The sequence below is a fragment of the Conger conger genome, chromosome 12, assembly GCF_963514075.1.
Source record: "Conger conger chromosome 12, fConCon1.1, whole genome shotgun sequence".
Classification (NCBI taxonomy): Eukaryota; Metazoa; Chordata; class Actinopteri; order Anguilliformes; family Congridae; genus Conger; species Conger conger.
In genome coordinates this window covers 9,116,150-9,136,610 of record NC_083771.1, presented here as the reverse complement: position 1 = coordinate 9,136,610, position 20,461 = coordinate 9,116,150, and the positions used below count along the sequence as shown (strand labels likewise).

At 46.7% G+C, this 20,461-nt stretch overlaps 3 protein-coding genes across 6 annotated transcripts in view; all 3 read left to right on the top strand.

The window, feature by feature from the left end:
- The window catches only part of pisd (phosphatidylserine decarboxylase), a 35,849-nt gene extending 27,669 nt beyond the window's left edge, over positions 1–8,180 (top strand). For all 4 annotated transcript variants that reach the window (XM_061263294.1, XM_061263295.1, XM_061263297.1 and 1 more), the window contains exons 5-8: positions 417–555; positions 735–884; positions 1,550–1,710; positions 4,724–8,180. In XM_061263294.1, the coding sequence (XP_061119278.1) occupies positions 417–555; positions 735–884; positions 1,550–1,710; positions 4,724–4,948 (675 nt within the window). In that variant the 3' untranslated portion in view covers positions 4,949–8,180. The remainder of the gene's footprint in view (positions 1–416; positions 556–734; positions 885–1,549; positions 1,711–4,723) is intronic.
- A 1,238-nt stretch (positions 8,181–9,418) lies between these two features.
- On the top strand, positions 9,419–12,156 carry si:ch211-202f5.3 (uncharacterized). The gene is made up of 2 exons (XM_061263845.1): positions 9,419–9,601; positions 10,240–12,156. Exon 2 carries the CDS (start codon positions 10,436–10,438, stop codon positions 10,772–10,774), a length of 339 nt encoding a protein of 112 aa, XP_061119829.1. The 5' UTR covers positions 9,419–9,601; positions 10,240–10,435; the 3' UTR covers positions 10,775–12,156.
- A 5,148-nt stretch (positions 12,157–17,304) lies between these two features.
- rnf224 (ring finger protein 224) lies at positions 17,305–18,705 on the top strand. The gene is made up of 3 exons (XM_061262059.1): positions 17,305–17,321; positions 17,746–17,956; positions 18,418–18,705. The coding sequence occupies exons 1-3, from the start codon at positions 17,305–17,307 to the stop codon at positions 18,703–18,705; spliced, it is 516 nt and encodes a 171-aa protein (XP_061118043.1).
- The last annotated feature ends 1,756 nt before the right edge of the window (positions 18,706–20,461 follow it).

Below are 20,461 nucleotides of genomic sequence, written 5' to 3'. Positions count from 1 at the left end.
AGGAGGAAAATGCTTTTTAATGTTTAATGTAAAGAAAATCATGTAACACTTTGGGTAATCTATAACGGTGAACACTGGCACAATTTACAAAATATCTGGCTGTGGCTTCATGTGTGATGTGACTCATCTTTTTTCTCACAAATGTGTGGGTGCACATCAGAACTGGGACAAAAACATAATTGTTTTGGAATCAAATACTTTTCTGTGCTTGATTGATATTGCCCGGTGGAGTTGAGCCAGAAGGCAGGGTTTGCACTTTTTGAGAGCATTTCATAGAGCTGTCATCTGACAAGCTCAGTAAAGCTTAGAAAAGTATTTGAATCCAAAACAATCATGTATTTGACCCAGGTCCGGTGTGTATGTGCCTGTGTGTGCGTGTCGAATTTGACCCAGGTCTGGTTTGTATGTTTCCCCAGATCAGCCCCGCAGACGGTAAGATCCTGCACTTTGGGAGAGTGCGCAACTGTGAGGTGGAGCAGGTGAAGGGTGTGACCTACTCCCTGGAGACCTTCCTGGGGCCACACACCTGGGCTGAGAGCTTAGGCCTCAACAAGAGTGAGTAACCTGTCTGCCTGCCTGCTGTCTGTCCTTCCTGCTGTCTGTCTTACCTGCCTGCTGTCTGTCTGTCCCGCCTGCTGTCTGTCCTTCCTGCCGGCTGTCTGTCTTGCCTGCCTGCGGTGTGGTCTTGCCCTGCTCCTGACCTGCGGTGCTACTCTGCCCTGTGTGTTGCACAGATGAGGACGACCCCACCTCCTTCCAGGACCTGCTGGTGACCAAGGAGGGGAACGAGCTGTTCCACTGCGTGGTGTACCTGGCCCCCGGGGACTACCACTGCTTCCACTCGCCCACCGACTGGAGGGTCGCCCATCGCCGCCACTTCCCTGGTCAGTATCCCACCCCCCACTCCTCTCTGCCCCCATATACTGCAGCTCCACCCTACACCTCCTCTGCTATACCCTGTCTCTGCTATACCCCGTCTCTGCTATACCTCACCACTGCTATACCCCATCCCTGCTATACCTCCTCATTACCCATCCTCTCTACTGCAGCTCCACCCTACACCTCCTCTGCTATACCTCATCTCTGCTATACCTCCTCATTACCCATCCTCTCTACTGCAGCTCCTCCCTACACCTCCCCTGCTGTACCTCCTCATTACATCTCCTCTCTTCTGTAACTGCTCACTACTCCTCCTCTCCCTGCTGGATCTCTGCCCTGCCTTCCCCCTCTTTCACAGCGTGTCTTTGTTTTGGCATGTTTTTCTTTTCTGGTCAGCGTGTGAGATACAGGTTATGTAATCCAGCCCTTCCTCTCTGATTTAAAGCTGATAATCCTGATAATACTGAGGCCTGGCCCCTGACCTCAGCTGTGTGTGTGTGTGTGTGTGTGTGTATGTGTGTGTGTGTATGTGTGTGTGTGTGTGTGTGTGTGTCTGTGTGTGTCTGTGTGTGTCTGTGTGTGTGTGTGTGTGTGTCTGTATGTATGTGTGTTTGTGCGTGTGTGTGTGTGTGTGTGTGTCTGTGTGTGTGTGTGTGCTCTCTCTCTACAGGCTCTCTGATGTCGGTGAACCCAGGTGTGGCACGCTGGATTAAGGAGCTGTTCTGTCACAACGAGCGTGTGGTGTTGAGCGGGGAGTGGACTCACGGGTTCTTCTCCCTCACGGCTGTGGGCGCCACCAACGTGGGATCCATCCGCATCTACTTCGACAAGGTGAGCGCCCGGGTCAGAACCGGGGTCAGAACCAGAACCAGTGACTGGAGGAGACATCTCACTGGCTTTTCAGGGGTTTTTTTGTAATCTTTAGACAGGTTTTAAGAGCTGCGGGATATTTGGCCGTTACTTTTCCCTAACCTTCCGGGATATAAATATTTTCAAAGACCATGGGAGCCATCAGCTCATGAATATGGAATGTGATGCAGGCATCAGTTCGTTACAGTTGCACACGACGACCGGGGTTCAATTCCCGGTGCTGTCAAAAGCTGAGTTTGAGAGCGGCATAATTGGCTCGCTGCTCCGAGAGAGGGACTCAGCTGGGACGAGTAGGGATGGCTGCCACATGCACCCCTGTGCGCCTCGGACTTACGGTCTCAGGCTGTGAGACGAGACGGCTTGAAGAAGGCGTGCTGTTCTCCCTCTGGGCCGCTGAAGGGACGGGGTCGTAAGCGGTGTATCCCCAGCTAACACTAATTGGATTAGAGAGGGTATAATTGGCTACCAAATTGAGAAAAAAATTTTGTTTACATGCGTTTATGGTAAACGTTAAAAGAAAATGTTTATGTTGGGGAGTAGTGATGGCTAAGGAATCATGCAATTATGTGTTCTGCTGGCCAGTGAAAAATACCAACTGATTTAAACACATGAAAGAGGATGTGAAGCAATTGATATGATTCTGGTTCCTCTGCTTTTTACTGGAGATAAGATATGGCCCTGCAATAAAATCTGAAATTGACCCATATTTGCTAGAAAAATAAATTAGCATTTTCCCCGCTTGCTAGCATCTTGAAACAAGCTAAGCGGTGATATAATTAAGTTGGTTTGTCCCTGCTGCACAAGCTATTCCTGGTACTAGACTGCTGATTTTCAGTAAGCTCAATGATGAATCGGGCCTTCGCATTCCTTTTAACCCAGTAATTTGGGAAAGTAAGAGCAGTCGTTTGGCAGTCGGAGGGTTGCCGGTTCGATCCCCCGCCCGGGCTGTGTCGAAGTGTCCCTGAGCAAGACACCTAACCCCTAAATGCTCCTGGTGAGCTGGTCGGCCTTGTATGGCAGCCAATCGCCGTTGGTGTATGAGTGTGTGTGTAAATGGGTGAATGGAGAAGCATCGATTGTACAGCGCTTTGGATAAAGGCGCTATATAAATGCCTGCCATTTACCATGTACCATGTGGGCTTACTGCACACGACTATCGGTACCAACAGTATCCAGCACAATTTTCTCATCCGTATCCATCACAGCCCGATTGGATGATGAAAAACTGAATGCGACGCTCATCAGCGTGCTCCGATAACCTCCTCACACCTTACATTAGGTTACATGTACCTGTGGTGCTGTCACACGAGGGTTTATTTGACAACTCAGTTTAGCCAAAGGGAGCTAATTCACACGGAGCCAGTGTAACACAGTGCAGGTTTAGGGAATGACTAGCTCAGCATTCCCAAAGCGGTCTCGCTGCATGTGTTGGAACTGAGAATATGAGTTATGGGGGGCGGAATGCGCCTCTCTGATTTATACCTTTTCTGATTTTCCAGGCGGGTTAAGCAAGCCGGCATCTCTGATTACCCACTAAAACAGAAGTCGTTGAGTTCGTGACTCTTCACTTTTTAAATATGAACTGAGCAAGTGCAAGTTCACCCAGCTGCCTGCAGGCACGCACGCTAGTCAGCTAGCAGGCTTCCAGAGTTTCAAAGGGAAGGGGTTTGATAGTCCCACTGATGCACTTTCAGGATGTGGTGTCAGAGGTCATGAAGAGCATTTTCGCTTGGTTCAGGCTATTCCGAGCGCACCCAAAGAGGGTGACCTGGTTTAACACTGGGCTAATGGCCTTTTTCACAGGTGGGGTGTGGGTGCGGATGTTAGCGGCCAGGCTAAGGAGATTGTTGCAGTAAATAAGTCGCCCGGTTGATTGGAGTGGACAGATGAGCTGAGATTAGCCAGCGAACTGCAGGTTGGGCTCTGGCACCCTCTGCTGTCCTGCAGCAGCGTGTGACTACGACAGACCATAATAACAAACGTCATATGCTGTCATGGACACTTTTGATTTCAGATATTAGTGGCTTGTTATCGTTTTTTACCCAAGAAACCGAGGCAGGATTGTAACAGAAACATTTGTTTGTTCCTGGATTAAAGGTTGTGTTGCAAGATACAGTGTGTAGGAGTTTAATCTATTTTTGAATTTTCTTTTTCTCCTCACACCTGTTATCTATATATTCCCTTTTTATACACTTTCATATGTATAATTGTTAGTAACTTTGTCAGTTGTGTTCACTGCGCTTGTGGTTTGTATTGAACATACTGTACCCTCTGCCCTGTGCTTGTATTTAGGCCCTATTTCTGACAACCAATACTCAGATTGTTAGACACGCAGACCGTCAAATAGACAAACAGAAAGACATGGACTGATGGACTGATTGATGAACAACTTAACCTCTTGGGTTTTTGCAAATTGATCCGAGCTCATCCATTACATCCATTCCATTGGTGGAAGAATTTAGAATTCCACTGTCCAATCCTTGCTTAGAATTCAAACCGCTAACCAATCGGATGACTCTCTCTCATCTGATGCAAGGCGGCTGTACTGACGTTAAAGTGTATTGCTTGCTAAATAATTTTTTAAAGAATTATATCTGTGAAAACTTGGTGGAATATCAGTGGTCTGAATGAAGCTGCCTCTCTGTGTGGAGTTTGCATGTTCTCCCCGTGTCTGCGTGGGTTTCCTCCGGGTACTCTGGTTTCCTCCCACAGTCCAAAGACATGCAGGTTAGGCTGATTGGAGAGTCTAAATTGCCCATCGGTATGAGTATGTGAGTGAATGGTGTGCCCTGCAATGGACTGGCGACCTGTCCAGGGTGTATTCCTGCCTTTCGCCCAATGTATGCTGGGATAGGCTCCAGCCCCCCTGCGACCCTCTTCAGGATAAGCGGGTTAGGATAATGGATGGATGGATGAATGAATGAATGAATGAATGAATGGATGAAGCTAATACAGGTTCTGCCCCTCCCTCCAGGAACTGCGCACCAACGCCCCCCGCTACAGCAAAGGCTCCTACAACGACTTCAGCTACGTGTCCAACAACAACCGGGAGGGTGTGAGCATGCGCAAGGGCGAACACCTGGGGGAGTTTAACCTGGGCTCCACCATCGTGCTGCTGTTCGAGGCGCCGCACGACTTCACCTTCAACCTCAAGCCCGGTCAGAAGATCCGCTTCGGGGAGGCCCTGGGGACGATGTGAGGGGGGGGGGGGGGGGGAGAGGGGGACCCCCCCCTGCCCGGATGCGCCCGGACGCTCCCGCTCGCACCTACACGTGACCTACAAGTGCACGCAGGAAAACTAACCGACTGAGTACGCTCTCTCAGACACGCGCATAATCGCTGTGTGCATTTACACGCTAAAGCAATGAGGGGTTTGCAGCAAGCGACGCACACACACCCCCAACTTGCGTTACTACCATGGGAGTCTCCTCCTTTATTCTTTTTTTATGTTCATCATTGTATTATTTACTGTTCACCAGTCAGATGCAATGTACAGGCGAGAGAATGAGTTGTTTTTATTTGTGGCATATTTAGATTTTGATTTTGCTTAAAATGCCGATTCGCTTAATTGTTTTTATTTTCTGTTTACCCACAATGCCTTTTTTTGTGATGGAGGTTGTCTGAAACTGACACAAGCAAAAGGACGCGCTGATGCAAAGCAGTGCACGCTCACTGACACCGTCACCAGTCACTGACACCGTCACCAGTCACTGACACCGTCACCACTCAGTGACACCGTCACCAGTCACTGACACCGTCACCAGTCACTGACACCGTCACCAGTCACTGACACCGTCACCAGTCACTGACACCGTCACCAGTCACTGACACCGTCACCAGTCACTGACACCGTCACCAGTCACTGACACCGTCACCACTCAGTCTGCACACTGAAGTGAAGTGCTACCCGGAGGAAAGACTGCCATTAAGAATGTACAAGTGACTGCAAAGTTCATTTTTTATTAGCGTTTTTTTTTTTTTTTTTACGTTTTCTCCATCCACGTGGCCCCACCTCCCTCCCATTCATCCATCTGTCCCTCCCTCTCCCCCTCCCTCTCCCCCTCCAGTAACTCGACCACTACATCACATCCTGGACCTGGAGCACAGCTGAACTGCTGTCCCTGAAAAAATACTTTCATATATTTCATATTTTCATATACACTTTCATAAAATACTAGAGTCATTGCCACAAATTATTATTATTATTATTGTTATTATTATTATTATTATTATTATCATTATAATCATTATTGAAAACAAGTTTTACTTGCTGAAAACTGATAAGATAAGTCTCAGACCCGGACTAAACTTGAATTTTTCCAAATTGACATGTATCAAACAGCAATGGACCTTAGACGCCCGCATACTGAAATTCCAGGTACAAAAAAGTAAATCTCAGGACCACTGCTCCTTTAGAGAGTCGATTATGACGCTTCTGTGCAAATATGGGGAAGACGTACTACCCTGCGAGACACTGCTGCTTCCTGATGGCAGGTGCTTTGTCAGCACATCCATCACTGTGTGCGGTAGTGGCTCTCAGTGATTGGAGGGAGCTACACAGAGTAGCCACAGAATTGTGAGAACCAATCAAGTGGTTTACCCTCACACTTCCCACAGCAGAACCCAACGATTGGTGTACGTCACAGATGCTAATGTCACATCGTAGCCCTGCTCGAAATCTCCCTCCAATTTCTTTCGTCTTTGTCCCAGCACCAGTGCCAGTAAGATATTTCCCTAATTCTTTTGAACTCCCAGTTTTAACACGAGACATTTTAGCCCTTCAGTTAACAAGTCTGTCGACTACTAGGCCTATTCCAAGACTGGCGGCACATTCAGGAAAGATTTCACCAAAATCGATATAATATTTGCACATTTGTACTCTGTAGCTTCACATAGTGTAGGGTAGTTACCATTTTTCACCGACTTTTATTTTATTTTTATTTTTTTATTTATCTTTTTGGAGCAGCTGATACTGCTGTCTGTACTTTGATCAGCTCAGTGTAAATGGTGCACTAATATTATTACTAATATTGACAAATAAAAATAAATAAATGAATAATAGAAACATTGATAATGTCCCAAAGAATGCAGAGGTTTGGTTCTATGGGGGGAATGCTGTGAAAAGACAGTCATACGGTGCAGTCCAAGTACTTGGACAGTGACACAATATTCACTGTTTTAGCTCTACTCCAGCACATTGGATTTGAACTGAAACCATGAACATGGGTTTAAAGTGCAAATTATCAGCTTTAAGGGTATTTACATTCGTATCCACAGATGTTTCTGTACACTTCAGATTTAATCCTGCCCTCAGAAGTCATATCATCAATAAAGATGAGTGAGGCAGTTCCGGTGGCACCCATGCCTGCCCAAGCCATAACACGACCTCCACCATGTTTCAAAGATGAGGTGGTTATGCTTTGGGTCACGAGCAGTTCCTTCCCTCCTCAACACATTTGTTTTTCCATCACTATTGGGGCAGGATAATGCTCATCTCATCTGCCCATAGGCTTGTCCCAGAACTCTACATTTATTTAAATGTACTTTTTTTGCAAAAAATATGTTGCTGGCCATTGCAGTGAACCTACTGGTGCTGTGCCAGTGTGTTTTGACTCCACTGTGTGTTCTGCCCCTTGATGCCCTGCTTTACTGGCTCTGACACTTATTTGGTGGTTGTGTTGAGAAGCGACAGCAACAGTCTCCAACGCAAATGCGATGCACGCAACTCCTACTTGGCTCCCCCGATACGGGTGGAAATGCCCTCAAATAGCCACTTGGTCCACTTTCACAACACATTGTTTCATTTCAAATCCAGTGTGCTGGAGTACAGAGCTGAAACAACAGAAATTGTGTCACTGTCCAAATACTTACAGACCAGAGTTATTTTTTTCTCTCCAATTTCTCATTGTGCCAAATATGAAGAATGAGTTGGGTTTTTTATTTTTATTTTTTATTTTTTTATTTTTTTCCGTTTTACCACTTTGCTTTGAGAAAAAGACATACATATATTCTAGGGGGCAGTTGTCTGCCAATGTTGTCTGCACTGTGGACTTTCAGGAGCACAATGATGAGAACATGACGGACCCTGTCGAACTCGGAGGGCACAAAGCTCCAAGGAACTCTGACCTCTGACCCCTGACCCCGTGGCTGAGCGCACAGACGGGGGGCTGAGGATGGGTCTCACACGGACAGACCTGGCAGGGCGGGGCCAACAAACCAGAAATGTCCAGAAGAGTGATCAGTGTCACAGTGAAGAAAAGCTGGGCTCTTCTGGCTTCCTCTGGTCACAGCTAGTTGTTTTTTATTTGTCCAATGTAAGATACCGTACTTGAATCATTTGACCCATTAAACACAGCATAGATTTTAATTTTAATATTGCAAAAAGCAGAAAAAGTGTAATTAATAAAATTTTTGCCTATTCTTAAAAAATACTGAGGCTGAACTTGTTTGTGACTTTGTGTGAGTGAGTAAGTGAGATCATACTAGCAGTACACACAAACTTTTTTTAAACATATAGTGAGCAGAAGTTCTGTGGGCAGAAACGCGTTGTTAATGAGAGCGGTCCAAGGAGAAGGGCCAGACTGGTCAAAGCTGACAGGAAGGTGACCGTAACGCGAATAACCACATATTATAACAGTGGTATGCAGAAGAGCATCTCTGAATGCAAAACACATCAAACCTGTATGTGGATAGGCTACGGCAGCAGAAGACTTGAGTCTAAAAACCTAAGAAAATGCTCACAGTGTATTTTGACATACATTTTGACATACACTGCAATAGATTCCTCATTGGACTAATATTTTGAAATGCCCTATACCAACTAAAAAAGTGTCATCTGCATAATGAGGTAGAGTATAAGGTACCCTAATGCCAAATATGTTATTGCCCATGCACAGCTAGACAAGCTTGGCCATGCTGGTCAATCAGCTCACCCTGCTACACCAACATATGTCCAGCTTGACCTAGTCATAGCTGGATTTTACAGCAGGCTACACAAAAAGCATTCCATTCAAATCAAAACGCTTAGTTATCATGAGAAAAATGTCACTTAGGCAATGGAGGGCCGTATTTCTTTACCTAAAATGTAACTGAAATTAAGGTTTCTTCGAAAAGTGCAATGACCTTCATCTTTAGGAAAAGGTCAACAGTGATACGCAGGCCCTTTCAACTGAAGCTGAATCCTGTTCTGTTCATCCTGTATTTGGAATAACAAAGTCATAGAAACCAAATGCCAACCTACTCTTTCCTGTGTATTCAATGAGTTCAGGTGAAACGTTAGCAGTGCTGCAGAAATAAGCATTTGGGTAACAATGTTATTCAGTGCAATTTGTCATTCAGGTTAATCATTACCATAGCACGCATTCCACCATGCATTCCAAATGTCACCAAGTTATCCTACTGGGGTAATTATTATGAAGTTGGGGGGAGGGGGGGGGGGGTTTCATTGCCACCACACATGGTATCTTCCGGAACTTTATTCAAGCGTTTCATCAGGACGTCTGGCATTGGCTGAGCAGCTCGGATGGGAACTCTTCAGGAATGTGTGCAGCAGGGCGGAGGCAATGTGCCTGTTTGACATTCCGGCGATGACTCAGACTCGAGCCACACCCCCTGAGGAGAGGAGGGCGTGGCTTAGGAGCCTGTCAGGTGTGTCGCGACGGAGACCAGCTCTCGCTGTGACTTCCTCACCGCTAACACAGGTGTGGCTCTGTTCTCCAGCCAGCCGTACACGGCACTTCCTGCACAGGCACCCAGGACGTTCAGACAGTCTGTGAGAGAAGAGCATTGTGTGCTGTGTGCTGGGCTTTAAGTCTTGGAAAGTGAACTAAGGGATTCCAGAGGCTTTACCGAGGTAAGCACTGTCAACCGCTCTTGTTCTTGGTTTGGGTGAAACTGCTCTTGTTGTACTCTCTGGGGTGTACTTTGAGTGTGCTCTTTCTTCAAATGAAAGTACATTTTATTTTAGTGATCCAATGCTTCAATTCAGTCTGAATGGAAGTCAAGATGTACTGTAAATCAGAAAATTAGGAATCAGTGAGTGAATCCCAAAACAAGAGCTGAAATATTTTGAAATTCAGAGTTTTAAGGAAACTCTGTCTTTACAGGCAAGCACTCATATCAGTAAGGAAGCAATGATATTAAAAAAGCACAAAACTGCCTGTATGCGGTTGAGGTGATCCTCAGTCGTGATCTTAGTGGTTAAGGTACGTGACTGGGACCCGGAAAGGTTGGTGGTTCAAGTACCGGTGTAGCCACGATAAGATTTGCACAGCTGTTGGGCCCTTGAGCATGGCCCTTCACCCCACATTGCTCTGGAGGGGATTGTCCCTTGCTTAGTATAATCAAGTCTAAGTAGCTTTGGGTAAAAGTGTCAGCTGAATAACAAATTATTGTTCTTATTATTATTATTTTGTGTATTACTTATGTAAAATATGTAAAAGCGTATAGTGAACTGTCTCCCCCTCCCCCTGCTTCTGTGTCATGTGACAGGAGGAACTTCCTGCTGAAGGAGGACCTCCCCCAAAGTTCCGTATAGCAACCTTGCTCACTGCGAAGTCTACGAACCCCACTCTCACACCTGACATATCGCATCACAAGTAGGCTAACGCAAGCTAGCCAGGCTAGCTAGGCAGGTGGGATTTTACCGGCTTGACGCAGTCCTGTCCTGCCCCCGACTCCCGGAGCCATGAACCTGTGCCTGGACAACCCGTACAAAGACGTGACCATTCCGAGAGCCAAACTGCGGGCCTCCACCAACGACACCTCCACAGTCATCGCCAACCCTCTGGCCCTCGACAGCGCCCAGTACACCTCGAAATCCAACCGCAACTCGACGCTCAACCCCTACGGCAACTTCAAGCCCTCCGGCGAGGACCCGTCAGGAGCCGGGCTCGACTCCCAAGCCGGGCCTGACCAGAGCCCCCCGCCCTACCAGGACGGGCTGGGCATCAACACCGTCAAGGAGGAAGACGAGGAGGTCGGACGCTGCTACACCTGCTGCCGACGCTGCCGCCGGAAGAAGTGATCTACCCGCCCCCCACCCCCCCCCCCCACCCCTCCCCGGGTGGTTTTCCCATCATGCCACTTAGGATGCTGGGATTCAGAGGAGCTCTGCATGGCCAAGTTTTCCCTGCTCCTTTCTGGGAAGTGGACCTCTTCTGGGAATGCTCTGCTACTCAACAGTCTACTCTGTAAACCGAGCCTGGACCAATGAGCGCCACACCCTCACGCCCTGAGAACCACCCTATAATCATCGAATCAAGCCAAAATGACACGAGGAAATGAATTATTGATTTACTACAATAAGTTTGATTTTGTCATTGTATTTTTTTTTGGCCCCCTTCCCATTTTGGGCCCCGTGTGCCTGAACCGCGAGCCTGCTGTTACCATCAGGACTTGACCTGGAGCACACTTTCAGTCTCATCGTGCACCTCACTGGCTTGCTGGGAGTGGCCGCGTTTCCATGACAACAGGCAGGCACCGCATAGAACCGAGTTCTCACTCTCAGCCTTACTGGTTTCACCATGACAGGCTTTGAAGTTCTTTGTCTTTATTATAATGCTGACAATTCACATTAAATGGTTTCAGCTGTGAAAGTGTGTGGAAACTGAAGGGTGGGATGAGTTTCCATGAGCCAGGGTAATCCGTTCCAATCTGTGAAACACGCCCAACTGCACCATCCGTTTGGTATGTAAATGCAAGGTGGCCACAGCAGGGTTCTGGGCTAACATTTTTTCCAAGCAGCACATTTTCAAAGCTGAAAAATTTAGGAGCACACTAATGGATTCCAATTTGTTGATGTGCTCCTAAATATTTTTTCTGGTTAGCACCCCTCAATTTCTCGGGGCAAATGCTCCTAAAATGGAAGCATTGTAGAGCCCTGCACAGCGGTGACCCCTGACCTCATGTCTCATGTCTGTACATGGATAAACCCAGGTCAGGGTTTGGTGCAATGCTTCTGACCTGTGGTGTAATATTGTTCCTGGGTCACCACACTTTTTTAAAACTCATTTGTTGGTTCTTTAGCATAGCTACGGAGCAGTTTTACCCAGTCTAAATCACCCTGCTAAAGGCATACTTTAGCTGGATAGACGCAAGTTTCTTGAGAACAGGGGCCCAACAAGCTCTTTAGAAGGGAGGTTGCAAGTCCTCTCTCTGGATCTGCCTGTTCTGGACTCATATTGGACCCTAAATACACAAGAACTTTTTGGAACTGCCATTATGGAATAATTTGGTTCTCCTCTGGCAGAACCAGAACCCAGAACTCAGTATCATAGGCTTGTGAGTCCTCTCTGGTCACTGGGATCTAAAGACATAAGACATAAAGACACTGTACATGCATACTGTACCACTGTTATTATTTTGTATATAGAAATCAGCCAAATAAAATCATCAAATTAACTGAAATATGACTGACTCTTATTTCAGTCACACTTGCGTACATAAATTCCAAATTATTAAAAATCAAATTTAAGCCTTGCCGTTTTTTTACGGATTTTGTTTTTCGTTAAAGAATGGCTGCTGTCCACATGAAAAAGGAAAATATGTGCAACGCTCCTGAAATGTGCGACTCTACATACTACGCATTCTCATAGTTCCATGCACAGTTTCACTCGTTTAGGTGTGAGCAAGTTAGCTGTGCTACTGTGGGCCAGCTGTGCCGCTGCAGGTTGTTTCTGTTCTTAGATCAGCGTGCCCATCCCAATCTCAACCCCAGCCACTGCATTTATAAATGTGGATTCTGATCCTGGATCAGCTGCTAACAGCAAAAAGTATGTACATCCCCAAGTGTAAAATCCAGCTTCAAATAACCAGTTGTTTTAAAATATAGCTTCAGCTGGTCAAACCATGTTAAATTTGGAGCTGGTCTGACCTGGTCAACCAGCTACTAGCCGTTGCAAAACCTAGCTTGAGCTCTCTGACCGTGTTAGCAGTCTGCTGGGTCAGTTTGAGAGATGAATGGGTATGGGTGGGAGACCAAAACTTCAGTGACTGGGCTTCGCAATGCAAATAAACTGGTTCTGTCTCACTGAGTCACTGGTAGATACCAAGTGCTTGAGGAGTTTTTCCTGAACACCTCTGTCTTGTGCTTTGTATCCATTCGCTATTCCGCTGGCAGGGTTGAGTGCATGTTTCAGGCCCATTTCAGGCATTAATTTTACTCTGACATACCAGCCAGTCCTTGCCATTGGATTTGTACAACTAAACAAGGCAAGATTGTTATAGTAATGCATTTTTAAAGCAGCTGATTCTTCCTGTATATGACAATATTTTAGTTGTTTTCACTTTAGGCTAATCTCGTTGTTATTTGTCGTACTATATACACGTTATTACACTTTTAATAATGTATTGCTAATGTACAGTTTCCATCCATCGATCCATTATCTTTACCGGCTTATCCTGAACAGGGTCGCAGGGGGGCTGGAGCCCATCCCAGCATACATTGGGCGAAAAGCAGGAATACACCCTGGGCAGGTCGCCAGTTAATGTACAGTTTCAAATAGTAAATACATATTAATACCATTTGGTAATGTGTGCAGGCTTAGATCAGTTTCATGCAGGATTTTAACTTTAAATGCTGTTAAAAATTTACTTTGAATTTTGAGCCACAATATTTAAAATGGATCATATGGACATATGGACAGTAAGTCACTTTTTAATTGACATTCTTTCAATGACACAGAATCTATTATGGAAATGTCTGTGATGTCTGCGCATTCCACGAGTGTTTCGTAAGTCACCCAATGTCACAGCACTGCCCCTGGAGTGAGTTTCGTGGTGCTAGCAGGCTTCAGAGCTGTCAGCCCTCCTTCCTGTTCATGCTGGATGGGAACGGCGCTGAGCTCGCACTGGAATAACCTGCCTTACCTGCCCCCTCTCCTCCACTGCCAAAACAATCTCCCCTCCCCCGGCCACGCCTGGGCCCTGTCCTCCACTCAGCCGCAATATTTACTCATTATGATTTTACAATGTGAATGTGACAGGGGAGCTTATACAGGACGTTTGTTCCGCCCCCCCCCCCCTGTGAACAAACATGAGTATTTCCATGTTGACAACAGAGGTGTGTACTTAAAGGTCGCAGTGAGATGAGCAAACGAGCAAGGGGGGGCAGAAACTGGGAGGGGGGGGGGCAATTATTTATCAGTGCCTGGAGCATTTTCAAGCTTAACCCTGTACGGTGTGGGACCACACATATGTGATTAGTGTTCTGAACATTATAATGCTGACATAACAATCACTGCTGGTAACTAAATGTAATATTACAAAAGGCCTACTCTTCAAAGGGTTAAAAATGTGCAATAACAAAAAGGGTGTGTGGGTGCATGTGTGTGCATGCGTGTGTGTGACTACCTGTACTGCAACTTCTCTTTGGTTGACAGTATAAACACACTTTGGTTGCGATGCACTCAGCAAGTTTACCCCTTCACCCAGCTGGGGAAAATCTCAGCACATGCAGTCTACTTCCACAACTCTCACTGGTGAAATGCTCCGCTGGGGTAAACTGAAGCACAATAAAATCTCCAGATTTTTAAGCGTTAATTACAGACAGTGTTTCCTCCTGACCAGAAACAATGGCCCAGGAATCCCACTGTGGTGATTTGGAGGCTTTGTCTTGTAAAGACGGGAGGGGTGGGGTTGCGTTACTGGCATTCATTCTAGTCCCACATTCTTTAGATGTGTAACAAATTGGCCAACAGGCTAAACCCTGAGCATGACAGCTCATCTTTCCAAGAGTCAGTTCACCTGCCCTTCACGGGAGGCCAAAGTCCGCGGAGCGGTTCCCTATCACCTCAGCCTCTCGCAAACAGAGGAGCCAGTGGAGTTAACCCCAGCGGTCTGCGGCACCGCTAAGCACACAGCGCTGGCACCATTAACGCAGTCATAGCGGCAGGACCACATTCCTGACGACGCTCCCACGCAACGAGACCGCGAACGATCCATCCGGAGAAAATATCGCCGGTTTCATAGGGTGGAGTTGAGCCTTTGCCCACTGAAGCGAGAGAAAAAAAGCACAAAAGAGCCTTTATTTCGAATGTGGGGCATGGCAGACATTAAACTCCATTCAAAACCAGTCCTTTGTGTGTTTCCAATCAAAATAAACACAATGCAAAACAAAAAACAAAAACCCAGTACTTCACCAATGCGTTATCTGAATGCGTGGCTACGAATGTGTCCATTTACAAGAATAATCTTTTGTTTAGATTTAAAAAAAGAACAATGTCTTAATAGACAATTCATGTTACATGACTTATAATTTCATAAATAAATCTTCATACATTAATTTATATATTTGAGTGATGTCACTGCAATTCGTTGTATACCCACAGCTCATAACAAAGAGTATTTTTCCATTTGATTCTCGCTTTAGTATTCTACAGCAGGGACATTCAATCTTACCAGTGTGGGTGTAGGCTTCTGTGCCAACCAAGCAGTTACACACCTGAGTCTAGTGTGTAACTGCTTGGTTGGAACAAAAGCCTACACCCACACCGGCCCTCGCTGAATAAGACTGAGTATCCCTGTTCTGCAGTTATCTTCTCACTGCCCAACAAATACATTGCCTGTAAGATTTGTCATTGTAGTCTGTGCCACCTAGTGGCAACAAGTAACAATTACACCAACAAACCTTGGCGAAGGTTAGGTTGACAATGAATATAACATGATTCATTTATAGTCTTAAACTATCCACTTGTGTAAAATCTCTAATTGAATGTTAGATCCTTAGATCATTTGGACAGACCCCTGTTGTGGAATATTTATTACGCTGGGACCTCAGCTTACCGTAAATAAGAATGAATACTTGTACAATTTACCAAGAATGGAACCAGCGTTATTGAAGAACAGTCACTGTATAAAATACTGTGGGCCAGCAGTGCACAGCCTTAACAGGGCTCTGAGGATAGAGGCTGGATTTAATTTAATCTCTGGCAAGAGCCTGATATCAGTAAAATACAGAAGAGAAAGATGATCCTAATGCTCAATGATAATGATGTATGTTCCCAGGTTCTTTAATTGGTGAAACAGTGGGACACAGGTGTTATAGCACGCCAAAGCACTGGTCATAAATATAACTACATAAAAACAAAGTAAAACTAAAGCTGATGAGTGATAGCTGGGGGGCTTGATGGTGATAATGTGAATCTTAAAAACCTGACTCCATAAAATTAAAAGTGTGTGTCTCCAGTGCATGTTTAGAAAGATAAAAGGTCGTTCCGCCTGGCTGTAAAACAGCTGCTTTGGGAGAGGAGTTAGAGGTAGAAGCCTCTCCTGCCCCACTGCTGGTCCCCCAGCCCTGTGCAGCTGGGTCAGGAGCTGACAGACAGCTTGCACCCCGTTGTGTGATGCACCTGCGAGGGTGTGCATGCGGGGGGAGGGGGGGGAGGCGGTGGAGGGTGTTGGGTTTCTGCAGGCGCATTGTTGTGGCTGTAAAACGATCCCAGAGCCGCCTGCGCCATCTGAGGCGAACGTGAGCCGGGCTTGGCTCTCCCCCGTTCAGACAGCTGGGAGAGGAGCTCAGGAGGAGGACCGGCCCCAGGAGCGGAGACGGAGACCCAGCCAGGAGGACAGGGACCTGGATCTGGACCCGGAGGAGGGAGGAGAAACACCCCTCTACCTCCCTCCCTGGAACTCCCTCTTTACTCCGCTCTTCTCCTCCCTTTCTCTGCATTCGCTCCGTTGTGTGTGTTCGGTGGAGTTGCTGTGGGGAGAACCTTGTGGCTTCCCTGCTTTCTGTGGGACACCTTCCAGCACCCCCCCCCCCCCCCCCACCACCACCACTACCCCCCAAACTCCCAGGAGCTCCGCTGCCCATCTGCCTGGGGGGACAGGGGGCTCGGTGGGGCTGCCTTGCCTTCAGGCCTGACCTGACCCCACCAGCAAGCCTGCAATGGGCAGTACCATGGGAACAGCTCAGGGAGCAGGACGCCAGAACACCACAGGGAACCGTTAGGCAGCAGAGAGGGATAAGGTACGTACGTTTGGGTGGTTTTCGGTCCATCGTTATCAGTTGGCAGAAACCTGTGGCTGCTGGTGTTCCGGAATATGCCTTAAAAAATGGGGCTCTTTCATTGTTGACCCAAAAGAGGCTGAGCTGGGTGATTGTTCTCATTTCAATAACCTGTGTTTGGATATGAGGCACACACCTGGCCCTTTGGATGTCTTCAACTCAACATTGAACTGTTTACTGTGTGTGTGTGTGTGTGTGTGTGTGTGTGTGTGTGTGTGTGTGTGACAGAGAGAGACAGTGTGCATCATATTGACTACTAAGATAATTTATATAACATTGCAAATTCCCTGCCTAGTATAAACAGTGAAACAAATATTAATGTGTTCAATTTTATTTGCATTGTGCTTTTCACAGAAGACTGTCAAAAGACACTTTACAGAGTAACAGAAGGTCAGACACCAGGCTTGAACCACCAAATAGCTCCTTGTTCACTCAATCCCTTGTTACTGTACCTTGTCCTTCGAACTTGTCCATATTTAATATCAGTTTAATCCTGCATGGTTCAATAAATTATTAATTCTGGGGAAACTGACATTTGATATGCGAGGATGTCGTTCAACATACGGTATGTGAAAGTTATTTTTGTCTCGAAATTGTACATGAGCGAAATATACAGTTCAACACTGCATTAATACAGCAGCATTATAAACAAGCAGTGGCCCATAAAAACCTGCAGCGTGGATGCCATCTGCTTCAACACAGACAGCAGCTCTGGGATGGAAACGGATAGGCCTCCGCTGTCTCCGTTTACAGGATTAACTTGTCTCGTTTTGTTGACCCAAGGGCTCAAATGAAACACAGAGGACGGCGCAACTTTGCTTGGCCACCATTTTATGATATGAAACCCTGTCAAACTGCCTTTCCCCTCACACAACTCTGTAATTATTCATGGAAGACAAAGGTAATAGGAAATCCTGACATGGAGGGTTTGGGCAGAGAGTGGCTTTGGCATCTCATTCAGTCTGATGATGTCAGCTCGCCTTCACCAGGATGTCCGGGGAAGACGTGCACGTGCCAGACGTGCCAGTAGGGGGCGAAGGGGGGCCGGCGGAGCAGCCGTCCAGAGACAGCCGCAAGCTGGACTGCATCATCTGTTACTCCGCCTTCAACCTGAGCGAGAGGCTTCCACGCAAGCTCTACTGCGGACATACCTTCTGCCAAGCCTGTCTCTCCCGGCTCGACACGGTCATTAACGAACAGGTGGGTCACCCAAACTCGCTCTTCTGCTCAAAGAATGCTACACAAGCAGTACTGTATACACATGCTCCTTGAACACCACTGGCATCCCTTAAAAAAGACACACACACAATTCATGTCAAGCCAAAAAAGTCTCCCTTAAATCCTGGCTTTACAGGGTCTCTGTATCAGACAATTTGGAAAAACTGATTAGCTAAAGAATGTAAGTTGTGGCTAGTCAGCGGTTGGCTTGTGGATTTAGCGGCTTAATTTTATATATATCATATTAAACCCAACCCATGTCAGTACATCAAACTAGGTCACTTATGAGAAGGGGAAAAAGAGGTACTTTGGGTGACAGTGTTAAATAAACGTGATTGGAAAATGAGGCATGTTGGTGGCAGTGTTAGGCAGCAGTATTGGGTGGCAGTGTTGAGTGGCAGTGCTATTAAACACGATGTGTTCTGGCCTCCCATCTCCAGCAGACGTGGATCCCGTGTCCACAGTGCCGGCAGAACACTCCCTTACCACGCGGGGGCGCCACAGTGCTGGACCTCGACCTGGCAGCCTTCCTAGGAGTCAAGGCGGAGCTGGAGAACCAACGAATCAGCACGCGGCAAGGGGGCGGGGCACAGGTGGAGCACAAGTCTTCTTTTGGAAAGCAGCCAATCACGGAGCAGCCCTCCCCCGCCTGGGGTCAGGGGGCGCTGGCTGGACCCCGCTTCCGAAGGAGCCCCTGCTGCCAGCGGTGCATCTCTTGCTGCTGGTACTGAGTCCAGTCCCCAAGATACTGAGTCCAGCCCCCGAGATACTGAGTCCAGCCCCCGAGATACTGAGTCCAGCACCCGAGATACTGAATCCAGCGCCCAAGATACTGAGTCCAGCGCCCAAGATACTGAGTCCAGCCCCCGAGATACTGAGTCCAGTCCCCGAGATACTGAGTCCAGCCCCCGAGATACTGAGTCCAGCACCCGGAGATACTGACTCCAGTGCCTGAGAGTGACTGCGGAGGCCACTTCTGCAGAGATCCGGGCTCATTCCAATCGCTTACCTTATCCTTCCTTGTCACCTTGTTCCTCGACTGATTTGGAAATTGATTGAGAGCCACAATCCATAAGGGAATTCAAAGCCCCTTAAATACTCCTTGAAGGAGCCAGGAGCTTCCCAAAGGATTCTTGAGCAAGGAACCACAAGCACATCCTTTGTGGAAGTATATTTTCAGAACTCCTCCGATGAGTGGAGCTAGGAGCTAGGAAAGGAGCCAAGGAAAGGAAGTCAAAATAAGTGATTGGAAAGAATCCTCTGTCTGCTCTACAACTTTTCTTTCACGCTGACGGCTGTATCCCCATCCTCTACTTCCAGAAGACTGTTGCCTGTGCCCTATTGGTCCATCCGATGGCTGCCTGTGCCTTATTGGTCCAGCAGACTGTCGCTTGTGCCCTATTGGTCTAGCAGACTGTTGCTTGTGCCCTATTGGTCTAGCAGACTGTTGCTTGTGCCCTATTGGTCTAGCAGACTGTTGCTTGTGCCCTATTGGTCTAGCAGACTGTTGCTTGTGCCCTATTGGTCTAGCAGACTGTTGCTTGTGCCCTATTGGTCTAGCAGACTGTTGCTTGTGCCCTATTGGTCTAGCAGACTGTTGCCTGTGCCCTACTGGTCCAGCAGACTGTTGCCTGTGCTCGGGACAGAATATGAAGTTTGGAATTTTCTATTGTAATTCAATTTACCATAAAACCTGTTAATCTACATGGATGGACTTGGTTAGTTTGGGCCTGGGCTGGTATGTCTGAAGAACATGGGCCCCATCATGCACCTGCACGTCCCCATCATTTCGCATTTCCTGCTCTGGGCATGGCACACAAAGGACTTGAGTTGGAGCAATATGCTCCTCCTGGTGGAGGTACAAGAGAAGGGGAATTTAGTCTCATTGAGTTAAGATTACTGCATTATACATATACTGTAGTGTGTAAGAATTTGGGCACTCCTGGTCAAAAAGCCTTTTACAATTAATATCAAAAACAGCAAACCTCTAAATGGTAAGTTAAACATGACACATTTCTTCAAATTACTTTTTATTGAAAGATGACTTTTATTGAAATTTTTTTCAGTTTCAAAATAGAAAAAACAGGAAAAATATTTTCCTGTGAAAAAGTTTGGGAACCCTGTCATTTAGTAGCTCCTCTTCAGCAACTATGACAGCTTGTAAACACTTCCTGTAGCCAGCTAAGAGTCTTTCAATTCTTGTTTTAGCATTTTCCCCCATTCTTCCTGTCAGAACACCTCTAGCTCAGAAATATTATTTGGCCTTCTTGCATGTATGGCAGGTTTGAGATATCGCCACAGAATTTCAATTATATTCAAGTCTGGGGACTCTGGTGGCCATTTCAAAACCTTCATCCGTCTTCCCTAGAAGTACTTCATAGCTGATTTCAAGGTATGCTTTGGATCATTGTCTTGCTGAAATACCCAACCTCTCTTCAACTTCAAGGACTGACCTTTGAACATTAACCTCTAGAATTTCTTGATATT

What these genes read in the sequence shown, in the direction of transcription:
- rnf224 (XM_061262059.1), top strand. An exon ending in ACACGGTCATTAACGAACAG is followed by an intron (nt 17,957 to 18,417) that starts GTGGGTCACCCA and finishes CATCTCCAGCAG; the next exon opens with ACGTGGATCCCGTGTCCACA.
- si:ch211-202f5.3 (XM_061263845.1), top strand. Translation starts at nt 10,436, where the DNA reads ATGAACCTGTGCCTGGACAACCCGTACAAAGACGTGACCATTCCGAGA.